Genomic DNA, 18,985 nt, shown 5'->3' with positions numbered 1-18,985 from the left:
GCAAGCCAGGCAAGCTCCCCCACCCTTGGCAGCACAAAACATGGAGTCACAGAAAACCACAGATGAGAGGCTCAGCCTGGTGCATCAGCCAAAATGCTGAAGAGAGCTTCAGTTGAAAGAAAATAAACCAAAATGACTTGCGGGAAGCCTGGGGCAGTCAGGAGAGCAACTGGTTAAGCAAGTGATGAAGTCGGCACCGAGCCAGAAGCAATGGAATGACCCCGCTTGGAGACACGGATCAGATCATCTTACGCTTCTCCTGGGCCGACAGCCCCGTGCTGACTTCTTCAGCACTTTGTAAAGCACGTTGATCAAAGGTTCATTATTTTTAATCTGTTCCAAACAAAAAGGCAAATACAACAAAACGTAACAGGTGAGACATCAAATGACACTTGAAGCAGCCAGAATTTGGGGAACTGGCAAAGGGAAAACTTTAAGGAGGCTGTGTGCTGTGCAATTCAAACAACCAGGCCTGAATCTTGGTGATGCTACTTCCATGGGACCGTGGATGCTACTCCCATGGGCCATGGGACCTTCCCAGACTGCAGCTCTCTCCTTTTTATAAAATGTTATACGCTGTCTGAAGGGACTTTTGCACAGGCTGGTTTATGTGGGAGTGCCAATTTCAGTGTTCATTTCCTTCCTGGTTCTGCTGCAGAAGGCAAGGAGGAACATCATAGAAGAGAACTTGCTTCTTTTGTCCTCCCTCATCACATTCTGTAAGATACTAGTTTAGAGTCATGCCATGCATTCATCTCACCCCCACTCAACCTTAAGTTCCACCAGAACTGTGGTGCATCTACATGATTATGTCTTACCCATGGTCGCAAATGCTTACAGCTCCTTTTTGGGAACATTGTCCTCATTATCTAGGACAGTGGATCTCAGCCCTTGCTGAACACTGGAATCACTGGGAGAGCTTTAAAAAGTACCGATGCCTGAGTTCCACCCCAAGTGATTCTGATATAATTGGTCTGGGATGGTGCCTGGGCACTGGGATTCTTAAAACACTCTCCTGGGTGATTCGAATATGCAGCCAGGATTGAGAATCACTGCCCTAAAACAGGGGTTCCCAAACTTTAGCATGCATCAGAATGAGCCAGAGGGCAAATACACAGATTTGCTGGGCCCCATCCCTGGAGGTTCTTGTGGTGCAGATCTGGGGTGGGACCCAAGATTTTGCATTTCTAATGAATTCCCAGATATTGACACTTTCGGTCTGAGGATCACATTTTGAGAGCTACTACTTCAAAACCATGTTTCTCAACGCTGGATGTGCATTAGAAACACCTAAGGAGTTTGTTTGTTTGTTTTAATTAAAGAGTAATACCTGAATATTACCAATTAAATCACAGTCTCTAAGGGGTAGGACCCAGATATTTATATTCATTTAAAAAAAAAAACCCAACAGTTCTCGTTCATAGCCAGGGTTAATAATTTCTCCAGAACAATAGACCTCAAACCCTAGTGTGCACAAGAATCACCCCAGAGCTTGATAAAAATGCAGAATTCTGGGCAGCAGAGTGTCCAATTCAATAGAACCCTCCAGGTCTGTGCTTTTATCAAGCTCCCAGTTGATTCTGAAGTATGTGGCATCCCCAATTACAACTTTAAAAACTGTCCCAGAAGCTGATTTTGGAAACAGAGCCTGAACAGAAAAGTCCTGATCTCAGGTTCAAACAGTCAGGAAGAGTCCAGATTCCAATAACCCTGGAGCCACTGACGGCACATCCCTCACTGAAGACAAAAGCCTTTTTGGGGCTGACTGCAACCTTTTCTATCTACAAAGGCTTCACATGAGTGACAGCAGGTACCCTCATCTTCCTGGCTGTGCTTCACAGCAACATAAAGACAACTTAAATTGTCAACAACAGTGAACCCCACACCCCACCCTTCTGACTCAACTAAGGTATAGGGTTCTGAAGAGCAGAACTTCAATGCCAGGAATACAATTCAACGAACACGACTTTAGGGTGGGCAAAGCATGTGATGCACGGACGAAAGAAGACAGGTATGAAGTCAGTTGCTGGGTTCATGTCCCAGCAGTGTAACTTTGCAGAAGTGACTTTACTTCTCTGACACCTGGGTTCCTGGTTATAAAAAGGGGATAATAATTCATATTGCTCAAGTTGCTGAGAGGATTCAATGAGATAAATGAACATCAAGTACCCAAATACTGCCAAAACAGGAACAGATGCTTAATCAGTGTGAGTCCTTTTCACCCTGGCACCATCGAGTAAAATGCCAGCAAAGTAAACATTTCCAAAAAAGCACACTAATATAAGTGGCTCCCAAGAGCAGTGTGCCATTGTATGATCACTTGGCACCCCAGCAGGAACGCTCACTTCAGGAAGGTAAAGCTTCCCAACGTGGGCCCACAAGCACCCCTGATTCTGGAAGCTGAGCATCAGCTGACTGGGGGGCACCGGAAGATGGGCTCTGGATCCTTAAGTCCTTGGCCTCTCGAACAGGGACACGGGGGACCCCAAGTCAACATGGCACATGGAGGGGAGAGGTCAGCAGATCAGATGCCAAGCAGGGAGACTCCTCCCCAGAGAGGCTTATCTCCTTACCTCACCCCCCTCCAAGGAGCCAGGGGGGACCTCTCATAAGCAGCTGGTCCCAAAGGGGCTGTGCTTATCTCCATTTCCATGCCCAGAATGGTCTACAGGCCTATTCAACCATGTCCAGAGAGACCCCTGACTCAGGGACATTTTGTCCAGCATGTCATAGAATCTAAGGACCAATGAGCCTTGGGGTTTTCCTAATCCAACCATTCATCTCACTCAGTTTCATTGAGCCTCAGTTGCACCCTAGTGACAGGAAGTTCACCACCACCTGAGGTGGCCCTTTTAGAAAAGTCTTTCTTCTACTAAATTAAAACCTATCTACTTGTAGCTGCCATCCACATGTCTTAATCCCTCCTGAGGTCCACAGAAAACACATGGAGACATACCAGAGTTTTACAGGCTGTCTCTATGCCTCTCCTGAATCGCCCCTAACTCCTTCAATCATTCAGCACTGTAACTGTACCAGCTGCTGTTGTGCTTCCCTTCTCCGCCCAGTGTGTCCCATTAGGGAACTCCTCCCTCACTGCATGGAATACTGAGTAGGGAAGAAGTGAATCTGGGCTTACAGGAAGCCACATTCCCTGCCCGTGTGGAGGCAGCCCTTGTTCCAAAGGAAAGAAGAAGTCTGACACAAGGAAAGTAGAAGAGTGACAATGTGGCCGAGCCCCGGGAATGTGGCCCCTGGCTACATGAATTAGTATATTCCCTTTTCGACTTAGCAGGTTGCTTTGGGTTTTAGATACTTACAAACAAAAGCATCCCGCCTAACACACCCAGCCATGGTTCTGCAAGCCGTCAATACCTCTCCCCTGATTCCAGCCCTTCCTTCATCTGGATCCTGAAATGGGACTCTCATCTTGGAACCCTAAACCCAAGCTGGGTCTGAGCAGGGCAGAGCAGGCCTACTGCCTCCTGATCTGGGCCCCTGCCCCTCTGAGGGAAGCCAGGGGTGCCAGCCTTTCTGGCAGCCATGTCAGACTGATGACACACACTCGGCACAAAACCCAGCTTGTTTCTCGCATGTGGTTGCTGGTGAGCCAAGCCTCTTCCAGGCTGCTGGTGCAGTTCAGCTGGGGGACTGGTTCTTGGAGCGGAGCTTAGCAACCGGTGTAGCAGCTCTAAGACCAGGGGAATATTGATATCAGCACAGTTGTTTTCCATGACAAACAATGACAACTTCCAGAAAGTCCAATAACTAGATAACATTCTAATCATGTGCAGCTCTTAGGTAGTAAAACACACCAAGGATGTAACTTGCCTCTCTCTATCCCATCAAATATATTTCTTGGCATAACAATCCAAGCTCAGCTCCATAAAAACATAAGGCCTTTGGGTACACAGTGGTAGAGCAGCATTTTAAGAGAGGATGTGAGGCAAGGTGATGAAGGGCTTTAGGGTGAGAGCCGCACCCAAATACTGACACCCGCTAAATGCTGTGTAGGCTTGGGAAACTCATTAGCCTTTCGGAGTCACGGTCCATTAAATGATACCACCACTTCCCTTACAGGGCCACTTTGGAGGTAAAATAACTTCATAGAAGTAAAATGCAGTGACTGGCACACATTATAACCCCCTATTGTTATTAAGCTTCTGTTGGAGTCGACACGCAGGGACTCTTAGTTCTGCTGTGCCATTCTGTGGCTCAGTTTCTCCCTCTTTAATCCCGCATAGCTGAAATTCTATGATCTTGGAACAAAACAAACCTGAGGCCAAGCATCACTCCAGGACCAACTGTGAGTTTCCACTGTCACATACAAACAGGATCCAGAAGGCAGCTATTTCCTACTGCTCTTGTTCAGGCGCATTTAGTTCTCTCTGGCCCCGTGCACTAAACACTCTGGTATACCTGTGTTTTATACTCACCTGTGCTACTGGCATGCCAGGCCTCTCCCATAGGCCCAGGTGCACTATGGGTGCTCTATAGGTATGTCTGAGTGGACTGTTGGGCCCTAGGTTGGGGGTGACAAGAACTGTGCAGGCAGCTGCTGACTGGCTGTCAGGGAGGCTGAGGAACGGGGATATGGTGCTGCGCAGGGCAGATGGAGGCTGGGGGCTGGTGGATCTCTCTCCATAGGCATGGTGGGAACAACCCTGCCTGTCCCCACAGGCTGCAGGAGGATGGGCTGGGCTGCCACATTTGGTCCATACAGCTATGCTTGAGCATTTTGAATCCTGAGGAATTACCACCATACTTAGAGCAGTCACTCAAGCTCTGTGTGACCTGAGTGTCAAGTGAGTTAGACAATCCTGGCCTTGAGAGAAAGCTCCTTGTTCTCCTCACATGCTAAAGCCAGGTCTTTTTGCTCATGGCACCCACCTTCCTTCCTAAAGCCTAGGATAGAGTCAAAAGCCTGCATGACCTAGCGCCACCTCCCCTCTGCTGCCCTGGCCACAACCACTGTGCCCTCGCTCTCCTTGGCTCTCACTGTTCCTTCCCTTTAAATCTCAACCAACCCCAGCCCCCCTGGCTCTTCAAAGCTTCAAACACATGCCACCTCCTCCCAGAAGCCTCTCCAGTGTTGTAACCCACAGAGATTCTCACCATCTCAGCTCTGAGAACCAGGCCAAATAGATCTTTGTCTAGTCATTGTAGAGGAGTCTGTTATTTGGGGTTAATTTCTTTCACCAACCCAAGACTATCTGGAAGTATCTCAAGACCAGACAGACTCAATTTTTTTTCTGCATCTCCCCATGTCATCTGGGTACACAGCAAGTGTTCAACAGACACAGAATTGCACTGGTTGATTTCTAATCAAAAGCCCTGATCTCCTTTCATTGCGGGGAGACCCCCTTTCCATCTTCTTCCTTAGGACCTGATGTTCATACACCTGCTTCTATGAGGCTGGATGAAGATCCCCAAGTTAAAAATATCCCAAGCCAGGTACACTGGAGACTGTAGGGAGGCACACCGCCCCTCGTGGCAGTCACCTGAGTGTCTCATGGCCCCTCACCCACCTTTTCAGACCCACAGCTGACTAAAGGTCACATTCCTCTAGTCTATTTCATGACTCAGGCGTAAGAAGTGCTTTTCACAGTGGGAGCTTTCAGAGAACTGTGGGAAGGGAACAATAGGCCTCTCTTCCAGGCAGAATGCCTCTTGCCTTCTCTACAGGAGCTTTCTTGGCTCTCTCTGTGCTGAGAAAGCTAATTTAGAGCCTGAAGCCTTATCACCTACAGGGAGGGGCCCAGCCTTCACCTTCTAAACCGAGATGGGAGACTACGGTGAGCCTCAAAGCCATGCGATTCCATGCGGAGCCTGCTCCCCTAGCAACAGAACCAAAGAAACCACCACACCACTTGTGGCTGAAAACCCACATTAGTAAACCAAATATACACCCCTGCCCCCACTGGAGACTCCGAAGAAGCAATTGGTTGCTTTTGGAGGGACCTTTTGGTTCTGACCAAGAGAAGAAAGAGATCGAAGTCTCGTGCCCTCATTCTGTAAGCCAGGGACCTCAACAAAATTCACAAGAAACTGAAAAGAGGCAGAGTTTGAGTCTGTAAGAAATAAAATTCTTCTGATTCAAGATGGGAGACATCTTGATTTAGAATTCAGATTGGATAAGACCTGTCTGGCTTTGGGCTTGGCTCCAGTGAGGTGACACTCTTGGCTTTGGGCTTGGTTCCAGTGAGGTGACACTCCTGGCTTTGGGCTTGGCTCCAGTGAGGTGACACTCTTGGCTTTGAGCTTGGCTCCAGTGAGGTGACACTCTTGGAAAGGTGAGTATGCAAGGAAGGCAGGAACCCTGATGTCACTTACCTTTAGATCCAGGTATTCCAGGTCTTTCTTCAGCTGGAGGTAGGTATCATCAGCCTTCAAATGAAGCAGAGAGGGAAAAACACAGTTACGAACACCAAGAGTTTCCATAACTCAAGGTTTCACATGTGAATTATTTACATTGTGCAGCTTTGGGAACAAGGAACCACAGCAGACCAACACATCAGGGGCCACAGAGGAAGCACAAATGTCTCGGTGCAGCTGAGAGCCGTCTTTCAGCAAGGCGGATCTTACAGGTCACTGTGGGGAAAGTCAGCTTGTCCCCCACTGGCTCGCGGAAGAGTTTGGCAGGGAGGATCCTACCCCGGGGCTAGGGCAGCTGAGGCAGTGCTGTGCTCCCAAGATAGACCTGGGAGGTCCACCTGGAGGAGCACATGCCACACCTGAGCTAGAGCGCATCAGTCATCATCGCTCCAATTCCATCCATCAAACCTTTGGTCTGGATCACTTCACATGCATGAAGATGAAGCTCACTGGTGTCAGGAGATGCCTAGAAGAGGCAGGGAGATGGCCTGGGTGACCCAGGAGGTCCCAGTATGACCTTGGTTTCCAGAATGATAACCACCAGCAACTGCTGGAAATTTCCTGCAAGTTTGGTTCTTTTTGCTCAGCAGGGAGCCAATGTAGCCATGTCAGGAGCTAACTGGGGCAGGTGCAAGGTCAGACCTATCTGCTTGTGGCATCTCTGACAATCTATCAAGTTCTTCAGTATAATTACCAGAAACAGTGAAAATAAGGAAAAGACTCTTTAATTTCCCAAAACTCGTGCTTTCCCATGTAGCAGATCACAGAAGCTAACTGTGAGGCAGAGGAGCTGTGAAAGCTGTGAAAGAAAAATAATCCAGGCACCATCTTCTCAGCAGACTAAGAGGGTCACAGCCAAGCAAGCCAGGGCCGAGGCAGGTGTGGCCCTTGCTTACAGCTCTGAGGTAAGACAGTCACACAGACAAACCACACGAAGAGTTGAGGCAGGGCTCTTATGCGTGGGAATGCCTGAAGGACAACTGTCAGGGGCACTAGTGGCTTGCAAGGTCTTGTGTCCCTAAATTAACCTCTTACCCATCCACACTTCTCAAAAGCTCAGTCACTACACACTTGCCATAGGAGTAAGACAGAACAGAAGGAGGTTATTCAAGATCACCTAGATTCACAACTGATGATAGTTTTTCACTGACATTCATTTTTCTGAATACATTTCCTAAATCTCTCAAAACTCACTAAAACAGAACAAGGAATGAAGGTAACAGTCCTGTCACTTTCCTCATCTGTCCCCTGCCTACCTCTGTACAGCCTGGAGGACCAGCCTCATTGGCTGAACCTATTTTTGCCTGAGGACAACCTCAGGGAGGGATCCTTTTCTTTAATCCTTTTGCTCAAGATACCCGGAAGGGCAGCCCCCTAGCCAGTCCTTGAGAAGCTTGCCTGCGAAGCCCAATGTTCTTGCAACAGTTTAGAACATTGTGTCATGCAGGCCTTGGATTTTGGCTGCAGCCTGCATGCTTCTAGCTGAGGGATCCTGAGCAAGTCACTTCCCCTTCTGGTTCCACTTGCCTTGTGTGTGGTCCTTACTCCTCTCCTACCTAACCTCTTCCAGCTTACTGTGAGGTTCAGCAAGATATGAGATGAGAAGACACTCTGTGAGGCAGCAGGGCACCATCCAGATAAGAGAGGGCGCCCTGCATCTCCCTCCAGGCTGACGCATATGTGCCTTTCCACATCCCAAGCAGTGGCCACAGGGGCAACAAGGCTGTCAGCCAGCACAGCCCTTTGAACGTGACCACACACCAGCCTGGCAGTCACTACTTACAGCCAGAGAAGCGACAGTTTAGGGCCCCTACACCACATGCAGCCCCCCTCCCCAGTGCCAGAAGGGTAGGCTCAGCCTCCAACACCACAGTGTGTCTGGCAGTAGCATCCAGAAGCAAACAGGCAGCGAACACAGGAGAGCCAGACAGGAGAGCCAGACAGCAGAGACAGACCAGAACACGGGCACAAGCAAACGCGAGCCAGCATGTCACTCCCTGCCCCTGGCCCTGAGAGGAGCCCACCAGTGCTGACCTGGCAGGTGGGAAAGGTCAGCTGGTGCTGCAGTAACTGGCCGATGGCGAAATTTCGCACACTGGCCAACTTGGCCTGGTGCCGCCTTAACCGGGTGAGAAGCAACGAGAGCTCCTCCAGCTGCAGATGTGTAGGAAGGAAGGAATGCAGATGTGCACAAGGAAGTTAGCACTGCAGGAGCACACTGCTAGAATTATGCTCTTCACCCCGGTGTCAGTGCCAGGACAGCACTGATGTGACACCATTAAGCAATTACTGCATTAATTCTGTCATTAGGACAAATAAAGGCACTGGCAGTAAAAGGGCTTCAGGAAGTTGTTTTTTTCAGGAAAGCAACAACCAACAGTGCAACCTCACCCAGACCCAAGCTTTTTTTTTTCTTTTGCTTTGAGACAGTCTTGCTCTGTCACCCAGGCTGGAGTGCAGCAGTGTGATCTCGGCTCACTGCAAACTCCACCTCCTGAGTTCTCATATCTCAGCCTTCCGAATAGCTGGGATCACAGGAGTGCACCACCACACCCAGCTAATTTTTGTATTTTTAGGAGAGACAGGGTTTCGCCATGTTTGCTAGGCTGGTCTTGAACTCCTGGCCTCAAGTGATCTACCCACCTCGGCCTCCCAAAGTGGTAGGATTACAGGTATGAACCACCATGACTGGTCTCAGACTTGAGCTTTGAAGTTAGAGTTAACTAGTTAACTAATCAAAGATCAGGGAAGAAAGGAGAGGCACTGCCTGCGGAAAAAGGTGGGTAGCTGGAAAATGTTTCTGGCAAAATTCAACTTGAAAGAGGAGATAAGCCTAACATTCCCCTACATTTCCCCGACAAGCTCTTCCCCTTCACTGGGGACCCAGTGACAGCCAGGTGACCCTAAGCAAGTCATTCGACTTCTCTGAGCCTCAGTTTCCTCATCTCTAATATGGGGGTTGATAGCTGCCCTCTTGACTTCATTGTACTAACTCTGAGGAAGGAAATGTTGATGAGATAAGGCTTTGCAGGCTATGTCTTGTCATTCACCTTACCGATTTTCCATGTAAACTGGGAGCGCTGACGGTGTGGGTCATGTAACCCATGGAGGGCATGGAGCGTCGGTCCACATGAGATGAGTTCTGCAAGTGGGGAGACAAGACGTCACAGTGGAGCCCAAACCTCTGCCACTCACTCCCAGGGCAGCCCGCCCCATGCCATGTCCCCTCTGAGTCCCAGACTCCTCATCTATGAAATGAGCATACACATCTCGCTCTCAGGGTTAGAACACTAAACTGTGAAAGCCCCTTGGAAAGTGAAAACTTAAGCTGGGTTGTTATAATTTAACTGACTGGACACAGTTGTCTTTTCCTACCTTTCAAGATGCAAGGAAGCTGACTTGTAGTTGTGTGACCCTATGCAAGTTACTTTGTCTCTCAGCGCCTCAGAGTGCTCATCTTTGAAATGGGCATAAACATAGCACCTACCTCACAGGGTTGTGGTGAGAAGTTAAAGCGAAGCCTTTGGAAACTGTGCCTGGCATCTATTATTAAAATGTACTGCCTAAGTATTAGCTATCATTATTATCCCAAACTACTCAAATTTGTGTTCAAACCAGGCAAAGCTCCTGGCACCCTCATGCTGACCCAGCAGCCTGGCAGAGCTTCCCGAGCCTCACCTTGACAGCGTGGCCCCGTGCCTTCCTTGGAGAATCCCCCAGCGAGATGTCCACACTCCTCCTCTGGTCCGGTGGCTTCACTGTGACTCGCTCTGCTGGTGTGTGTGGGCGCCGGGGTGGGAAGACCCTTGGGGGTCCCGGGGGAGGGATGTCTGAGGGAGATGGAGGCACAGAGATGGAGCGGGGCACCTCTAGCATGCTCCTGCTCCGGCCCTGGTCGGTGAACTCTGGGGAGCCAAGGCAGATAGGCGCCGTGGGGCTGCCGTGCCGGAACTGCTGGCGCTGCTGCCACTCGTAGAGCTGCCACACGGTGCCATCCCGGTGCGCCCGGCGCTCTTCACTCGACATCTTCAGGTGGCTGGCTCGGTCCTGCGCATACTTGTAGTCACTTGGCAGGTTTCGGGGAGGTGGCGAGGAGCCCCCCGAGGGGTGTCGGGTGCTCTTGGGAAGAGTCTGGTAGTTTTCTGGGAAGGACAGGGATTGGCCAGGACCCTGGCGAGGAAGCGTCTGGTCCAAGGGAAGACTGAGGAGAAAGGGTAAGAACGGGTCAGGCAACCAAGCGAGGGTTCTGCCAGGCTTTGGGGAACATATCTAAGTAAACCCACAAAGCTGGGCATGTGGGAGAGTCCTGTAAGAACCTCAAAAGAATGATCAAGGCCGACATCCAGGACTTCAGTCACTTCCCCTTTTTGCAGACGACTCCAAAACCATTTTTCTCTGTCAACGTCCTCTGCCAAGACAACTTGGCTACCCCATGCCCATCACTTGGAGTGCAATGTGATTAAACCTGGCTTTTCCTTCTCTCTCCTCTGCCAGCAGTCAGCTCTTTCAATGGCTATGCATATTTATAGGAAAGGCCTCACAATTCTCCAGGTTACCAAGATTTTCTTTCTGCCTGGTATCCTTACCACCAAGTTCTAGAGGTTCATAAAGGAAGTGGCTGGCATCAGTTCTCTTTTTTCTGGACTCTTCTAGTCCAGATACTGATTAGTTATGTCCCTCCAGACAACTTTGAGATGCTCCTAATGGGTTTCCACTTTGTCCACAGTCAAGTGCTCTGATCATATCAGTTCCTTGCTGCAAAAACTTCCATGGCTCCTTGTCACTTGGAAATAAAGTCTAAACTCCTCAGCCTGGTACTCACAGCTCGCTAGCAGCTGACCTCAACACCCACCTTGCAGGCCTGCTGTTTTCTCACTGCTCTTCCTACCAAGGCCACACCAAATGCTGAGGGCCCCAAACTGAAGGAAGTACACCATCTCAGGGTCACCCCTACACCTGCTGGTGCCTGACAGTCAGCCTCACTCTAGTCCCGTCCCAGCCTCCTCCACACCTGAGCAACATCTTGCGGCAGAAAAAGGAAAAGGAGTCTAACCTGGGTTTGAAGCCAAGCTTGACACTTGCTGGCTTTGTGACCCTAGGCAGCTCACCTGACTGCTCTGAACTTCCGTTTCCTTACTTGTAACATGAGGACAGTATTACTTGCCTCATAAGGCTCTTCTGAGGAATCAATGAGACAGGTTAGGAAATGCAACCTCCACATCTGATACACAGAAGGTCCTTCACTAACGTGTGTACCCTTCCTGCCCTTCTTATTCTTATAACACTGTTCTTCCCTCCCCCTGCCTGGATTCTCCCCTTGCTCTATTTACCCAAGTCTTACTCATTCTCTAGGATGCTGGCTCATGCCTTCCCCACATGGACCTTCTGCAGTGCCATAGCCCTCAGTGATCCAGCTCTGTTTGACCTAGTCATCACACTGCCTGTAACTTTTCCAAGGTCCTATATTGATGTGATCTTTTCATACTTGCAAGGCATGTTTTCCCAGGCCAAGGTGAAAATTTCTTGAAAGACAGGAACTGTGTTTCACACCGTGGTATTGTCCACAGTCTAAGAAAGTCCTGTGCGTAATTAGCCCTTCAATAAACACTCCAGCACACAAAACTGGATATGACTTCAAAAACTACTACCAACTAGCCATCTTATTTTCTTTCTTTTTTTTTTTCTTTTTTGAGAGAGTCTTGCTCTTTTGCCCAGGCTGGAGTGCAGTGGTGCAATCTCCGCTCACTGCAACCTTCACCTCCCAGGTTCAAGTGATTCTCCTGCCTCAGCCTCCTGAGTAGCTGGGACTACAGGTGTGTGCCATCACACCCGGCTAATTTTTTGTATTTTTAGTAAAGACAGGATTTCACTGTGTTAGCCAGGATGGTCTCAATCTCCTGACCTTGTGATCTGACCGTCTCGGCCTCCCAAAGTGTTGGGATTACAGGCATGAGCCACCATGCCCGGCCGCCATCTTATTTTCTTCTGGAGTCTCACTCTTTTGCCCAGGCTGGAGTGCAGTGGTGCAATCTTGGCTCACCGCAACCTCCGCCTCCCAAGTTCAAGGGATTCTCCTGCCTCAGCCTCCTGAGTAGCTGGGACTACAGGTGTGCACCACCACGCCTGGCTAATTTTTGTATTTTTAGTAGAGACGAGGTTTCACCATGTCAGCCAGGCTGGTCTTGAACTCCTGGCCTCAAGTGATCTGCCCCCCTCAGCCTACCAAAGTGCTGGGATTACAGGCGTGAGCCACCGCGCGCAGTCTCCAACTTATTTTGTGAGAAGGAAAAAAAATTAAGCAAGGGACAAAGTATGGAATTCTACTAAGCCTGAGAGGCAGCATGATGTTGCAAAAAGAGAACAAGTTTTAGAGTCAGACAGGCTTGAGGTCAATTCTGACTCTGCCTTCACCTATCAATTTTATCTAACATTTATTTGGTGCTGATATTATGCCAGACATTGTTCCAAGCCAACACTACTCAAAGTGTGGCCTGTGTGCCACCAGCATCAGCACCACCTGGGGACTTGTTAGAAATGCAGGTTAATGAAATAAGCCAGGCATGGAAAGACAAATACCGTGTATGACCTCACTTATATGTGGGATCTAAAAAGGTCAAACTCATAGAAGAACAGAGTGGAGAGGTGGTTACCAGAAGTTTTGGGAGGGAGATGAGAGATGGAAGAAGAGCTGTTGGTCAAAGGGTACAAAGTTTCAGTTAGGAGGAATAAGTTCTGGTGACCTACTGCACAGCATGGTGACAATGGTAAATAATAATGTATATTTCAAAATTACTAAAAGTAGATATTAAATGTTCTTACCACCAAAAAGGATAAGCAGGTAAGGTGATGAATATGTCAACTGGTTTGATGTAATCATTTCATAATGTATACATATATTAAAACATCACATCTACCCCATACATATAATTATTATTTATCAATTAAAAATAAGATATATTTTTAAAATGCTGGTTATCAGCCCCACCTCAGACCTACCTAATCAGAAACTCTGGGGATGGCACCCAGGCATCAGTGTCTTAACAAGCCCTCCAGGAGATTCTGGTGCTCTGTAAAGTTTGAGAAACTGTTCTAATTGTTTTAAAACTCAACTCATTTAATCACTTTAGCTATATGACCTCAGGCAAGTATCATCCAAGCCCTCTAAGTCTCACTTTCCTTATTACAAAACGGGGATAGTAAGAACCACTTAGAAAATTGCTGTGAGGATTTGAAATAGTTGTCATTCAAATAAAGCTATCTTTGTCATTGCAGGAGATAATTTTAAGATCTCTTCAACCTGCTTGTCGTGCCTGCCAAGTGAGTCGGCCTGCCACTAGGTGGCAGGGTTTGCTGTCGATCTCCCAAAGTTAGACACAAATGTGCCTCTGAGACGGGGCAGTGCCTGAATCCTCAAAACAGAGGTGGTAGCGGTGGCAGAAACCAGGCTGGAGGCTTCTCCTGGGGAGTTCAGGACTTGACTAACCATTGTTCATTCTGCCAGAAGCAAAATGCAAACTATGCAAAGCATTTCAGAGCTGTGCTCCCACCCATATGCCCTTCCTGGCTGGCTCTGCAGCTCACTACCCTTGCCTGCCTACAGTGCCTGGAAGGTCAGAGTCCACCCTCACCTCCCCACTGCCCCCTAAGCTCATCCTCTAATCTGTACCCTCCATTTACACATAGTCTGCCATTTTGGCTGCACATTAGATCACTGGGGGAGGAGGGATGGGGGAAAATGTGCTTCCTAAAACCCTTATGTCCAGGCTGTAACCCAGACCAATGGAGTCAGATTTCTGCGCAGGGGACCAAGGCCTCACCAAATGTTAAAACTCTCCAGGTGATTCCAATGTGCAGACTAGCAACAGTTTCTTGACTGTGGACATGCACTGGAATCACCTAGGGAGTTGTATGTATGTATGTATGTTTTTTTTATTTATTTATTTATTTATTTATTTATTTATTTATTTATTTATTTATTTATTTATTTTTTGGAGACAGGTTTTTGCTCTATCATCCAGGCTGGAGTGCAGTGGTACAATCATAACTCATTGCAGCCTTGAACTCGTGGGCTTAAGTGATTATCCCACCTTAGCCTCCCAAGTAGCTGGGACCACAGGTGCATGCCACCACATCCACATAATTTAAAAAACAAAAAAAATTTTTTTGGTAGAGATGGTGTCTTGCTATGTTGCCCAGGTTGGTTTCAAACTTCTGGACTCAAGCGATCCTACCACCTCGGCCTCCCAAAGTGCTGGGATTACAGGTATCAACCACCATACCTGGTCAACCTAAGGAGCTTTTAAAACATACTGACGCCTTGACCTCACCCAAGATCAACTACATCAAAATCTCTGGCGTTGGGCCTCAAATGATCAAATCATGCAGACAGGATTAAGGAACATGGCTGTAAGCATTCCACCCTGGGTAATCTCAACTACTGCCAGGGCATTAGTTACCATCTCTAAGGCAATGACTCTAGAATCCCTCTACAGACTCTACCCACATTCCCTATAGCCTCCTGATCATCTCTACCTGGATACTCCAAAAGTACCACATTCCTCGCCAAGCTCATGTCTCTTACCTATGCTTGTATCTACTGCACAGCACCATATCTACCTATTAACCAAGCCAAACCTGAATGCTAACTCCAACTCCACCCATGTCCAGAACTCCAACTCCCTACTTACACATCCAAAACGGAAATCCTGATTTCCCCCAACTTGTTCCTTCCTTACCCTTCCCTATCTCAGTAACCATCCAGTTGCTCAAGTCAAAATTCTATAGATCTGTTTACTGTAGCATTATTCACAACAGCCAAGATTTGGAAGCAACCTAAGTGTCCATCAACAGATGAACGGATAAACAAAATGTGGTATTTATACTCAATGGAGTACTGTTCAGCCACAAAAAAGAATGACATCCTGTCATTTGCAACAACATAGATGGAACTGGAGGACATTACGTTAAGTGAAATAAGCCAGGCAAAGAAAGGCAAACTTTGCATGTTCTCACTCATTTGTGGGAGCTAAAAATTAAAAAAATTGAACTCATGAAGATAGAGAGTAGAATGATGGTTACCAGAGGCTGGGAAGGGTAGTGGGCAGGGGGGAGTAGGGATGCTTAATGGGTACAAAAATACAGTTAGAATCAATAAGAGCTAGTGTTTGATAACAGGATGATTATAGTCAACAATAATTTATTGTACATTTAAAAATAACTAAAAGGGGTCAGGTGCAGTGGGTCATGCCTATAATCTCAGCACTTTGGGAGGCCAAGATGGGAGGATTGCTTGAGGCCAGGAGTTCGAATCCAGCCTGGTCAACATAGCAAGATTACATCTTTATTTTAATTTAAAAAATAAAAAATAACTAAAAGGGTATAACTGAAATGTTTATAACACAAAGAAATGATAAATGCCCGAGGTGATGACACCCCAGTTACCCTGATGTGATTATTATGCATTGCATGCCTGTATCAAAAGATCTCATGTACCCATAAACACATGCACCTACCATGTACCCACAAAAATTAAACAAAGTTTTTAAAATTCCAGACATCATCCTTGTTGTTTCCCTCATCCTGCATTCGAATTCACTTACAAGTGTCACTGTTTCAACCTCCAAAATGTGTCTCAAATTGGTTTATTCATCCTATTTCCATTGTCACCCTCCTGGACTACTGCAATAGCTTCCTTCCTAGGCTCTTACCTTCTTTGTGAAATATTCATCAGATCACATCACTTACCTGTTTAAACCTTCCAGTGGTTCCCTATTGCTTTTTCAAATAAAATTCAAATGCCTTACTTTGGAGTAGGAGGACCTACATTACCTTACCCCTGCCAACTTTCCAACCTCACTCAGCAGTAAGGTCATCTTACAACCACCTACCAGGGGCCTACTTAGGCCAGCACCAAGAAGAGCAGCTTCCCTTCCCTGTGTCCTCAGACAGTAGCTTTCTGTTTTATTAATAAGACACAAAATGTGCACAAACAGGAATGACACCTCGTTATTCTCAGTTGGGAATGGGAAGGTGTCTTAGCTACAGCACAACAGGCCTTCTCTTCTAGTCTGATCCACAACAATGTCTATCAGTTACTTAGGAAGGCTCCATTGTGATTTATCCACCATCCACTCTCACAACTGCCCAGCTGGACCAGATTAAAGAGGTTACAGCAACCTACATATGCATAACACACCCACATACTTGAAAACAGGACTAGGCTATTCCCCTAGAAGCACTGACCACCTCCAGAGTCCACAGGTAGAAACTCTGGGCCTGGCCAACAGGAATAATGAAGTGTGGCCTTTCAGAGCATGTTATCAGGCCTGTGGCAGACTTGGTCTGGATGCTGGCGCATCCACTGCAATCCCTGGGGAGCTCTCTGAACGCACATTGGCTTTGCTATCTCCTCTTTTGTCAGTGATTTGTTTAGAAGCCTGAAAATAGTGAGGGGAATCTGTCACGTCTTTCATAATGAAGACAAAGCACAGTGGCTTCTGGGGACAACAGGGAAGCTAGTGACCCTGAATTCTTCACATTCAGAAATGTGTCCTAATTAATCTGAAATTATAATAAAATACAGACAGTGCTTGGCAAATAGCAAGAGATGCATGCCTTCTAAATAATTAAAAACTTCTTGAAGGAATGGGTCTGATAAAGCCCAATGTCAACAGTGCCTACGCACTTCTGTATGTGCGTGGAATTAAAAATGAATCTGTATTTACTCTAGTTTCTATAAACATTTCTTGGATGTAGAGAAGTAGCAGCACAAGAGGAGAAGATCGGTTATCATTTACATGCTGAATGTCTCAAGGCATTCTCTCTGAGGAGCCGAACAGACTCTGGTGTAATCTCATGGGGGCCTTGGAGGCTCACAGACCCAGGACTGAACTCTGGCCTTACCACCTGTGTGCGGTGGGTAGGTTCCTTCACTTCTCCAAGCCTCAGTTTCTGTCTATAAGTTAGGAATATCACCCTTTCTTGCAGGGTTGTTACAGGGATTTACGTAGGTAATGGTGGTAAAGAGTTTAAGGCCGCCCTTACACGGCAAGTGCTGGCTAAATGACAGCTATTGCCACTACATTATCGCACTCGTTATAAGCAGCGATCCTGAGTCTATTACTCACCTCCTGCTGTCTCCCTTCTGGGCCCTTGCCCAGTGCTCCACCTGGGCCAGATTGCTCTTCCTTTGGCTGTGTTTTTCAGGGTTGGTCCTGGGAGGAAAGGCCCGCTGGTACCCGCCAGTCCCGTTCTGTTCTCCTGGGCCATATGAGGCAGGCAGCATTCCATTCTTCTCTGCCCGTTGGGGTTGTGCCTGCTGGCCTCTTGGGCCACTGGGTAAATCCATAAACAAGACATCCTCTTCGGCTGGCGAGTACGGAGACCTGGCCTTGCTCCGGTCCCGCTTGCCCTCCAGTGGGTCCCTCTGGGAACGGTACTGCTCTCCCTCCTGCTCCTGCCTCTCGAAGTTGACAATGTCATCATGGCCATGATGAGGACAATCTCTCGTATGTCCGGGTCCCACCCGGCCACATTCGTGACAGGACTCTGTGTGGTTGGCCTGGGGGACAGCCTGCCGCTCCACCTTCTCCATGTCCCTGCAATGACAGCAGCACATTCAGTTTGCTCCACAGCCAAGACTCCATGATGAAACGCACTGTACACTCAATCATCTGCAGGCCTTTGCACAGGCTATTCCCTCTGCCCAGAACACCTTTCATGCTCATGTCCTCACTCTGCCTGCCTAACTTCTGTTCCTTTGGGGATCTGGCTTAAACACCACCTCCTCCAGGAAGCCACCCTGACATACACTTCCAATTTAGAATAGGATCTTATGCTGACCCCACTGTCACACTAATCGCACTGAACCATAACTTTGTTTACTCATCTAGCTCCCAAATAAACTATGAGTTCTTTTTGGCCAGTGGCCCACCTGGCTGATCATCATATGCCCAGAACTTCTACACAATGACTGGTATAGAATAGGCACTCCGTAACTACTACTGCAAGAGAGAATGAATAAATTATACATGTGACATTCCCATGAAGAGCACTCCTGTGCTCCCATTCTACTCTGTGCTACTGATCTTGCCTTTTCCTTTTGCAATTTGTCCATTTGGGGCTTAAATGGAAGGCTCCTGAGCTCAGGATCCCTCCCACTGCTGTCTAACACAGCCCAAAGTACAAATGATAGCATAATTAACACTCTTCAAAGATGGCGAATAGAGAATGGGCACAGCAACCTCTATACACCATGGTGAAAAAAAAAAAAAAAAAAGGTCCTAGCCTTAAGATCCATCACTCAAAATGGCCAAGCCAGAGGCATTTTCATCTCAACATGAGAGTATATAATAGAAATGCTACTGCATTTACATCTCGGTGGCCACACCCCAGGTGTCTTTGCAACAACTTCAGAACCTCAGCTATCAATAATCAACAGATTCAGGGCAGAATCAACTCACCCTGAGAGCTAGTTAGAATGTCAATATAACATGAAAATACAACCCTCCACGTGGGCTCTGCTTCTCACTGTGTGTGGGTCTGTTACCTTTAACTTAGGCAGAGTGATATGGTTTGGCTGTGTCCCCACCCAAATCTCATCTTGAACTGTAGT

General features: G+C 47.7%; 1 protein-coding gene across 6 annotated transcripts in view; it reads right to left on the bottom strand.

Moving 5' to 3' along the window:
- Nucleotides 1–18,985, bottom strand: part of PLEKHA7 (pleckstrin homology domain containing A7) — a 233,297-nt gene that overhangs the window by 29,558 nt on the left and 184,754 nt on the right. For all 6 annotated transcript variants that reach the window (XR_009215695.1, XM_058446809.1, XM_058446810.1 and 3 more), the window contains 4 exons: nt 17,499–17,969; nt 10,051–10,573; nt 9,428–9,514; nt 6,331–6,384 (listed from right to left, as the gene is read on the bottom strand). Coding sequence is in view for 5 of the 6 variants with exons in the window: in XM_058446809.1 (XP_058302792.1) it covers nt 6,331–6,384; nt 9,428–9,514; nt 10,051–10,573; nt 17,499–17,969 (1,135 nt within the window). In the remaining variant the exon portion in view is untranslated. The remainder of the gene's footprint in view (nt 1–6,330; nt 6,385–9,427; nt 9,515–10,050; nt 10,574–17,498; nt 17,970–18,985) is intronic.

This window comes from Hylobates moloch, unplaced genomic scaffold, assembly GCF_009828535.3.
Source record: "Hylobates moloch isolate HMO894 unplaced genomic scaffold, HMol_V3 SCAFFOLD_11, whole genome shotgun sequence".
Lineage (NCBI taxonomy): Eukaryota > Metazoa > Chordata > Mammalia > Primates > Hylobatidae > Hylobates > Hylobates moloch.
The sequence above is the reverse complement of the archived record's forward strand: the minus strand, read 5'-3'. Positions and strand labels throughout refer to the sequence as shown.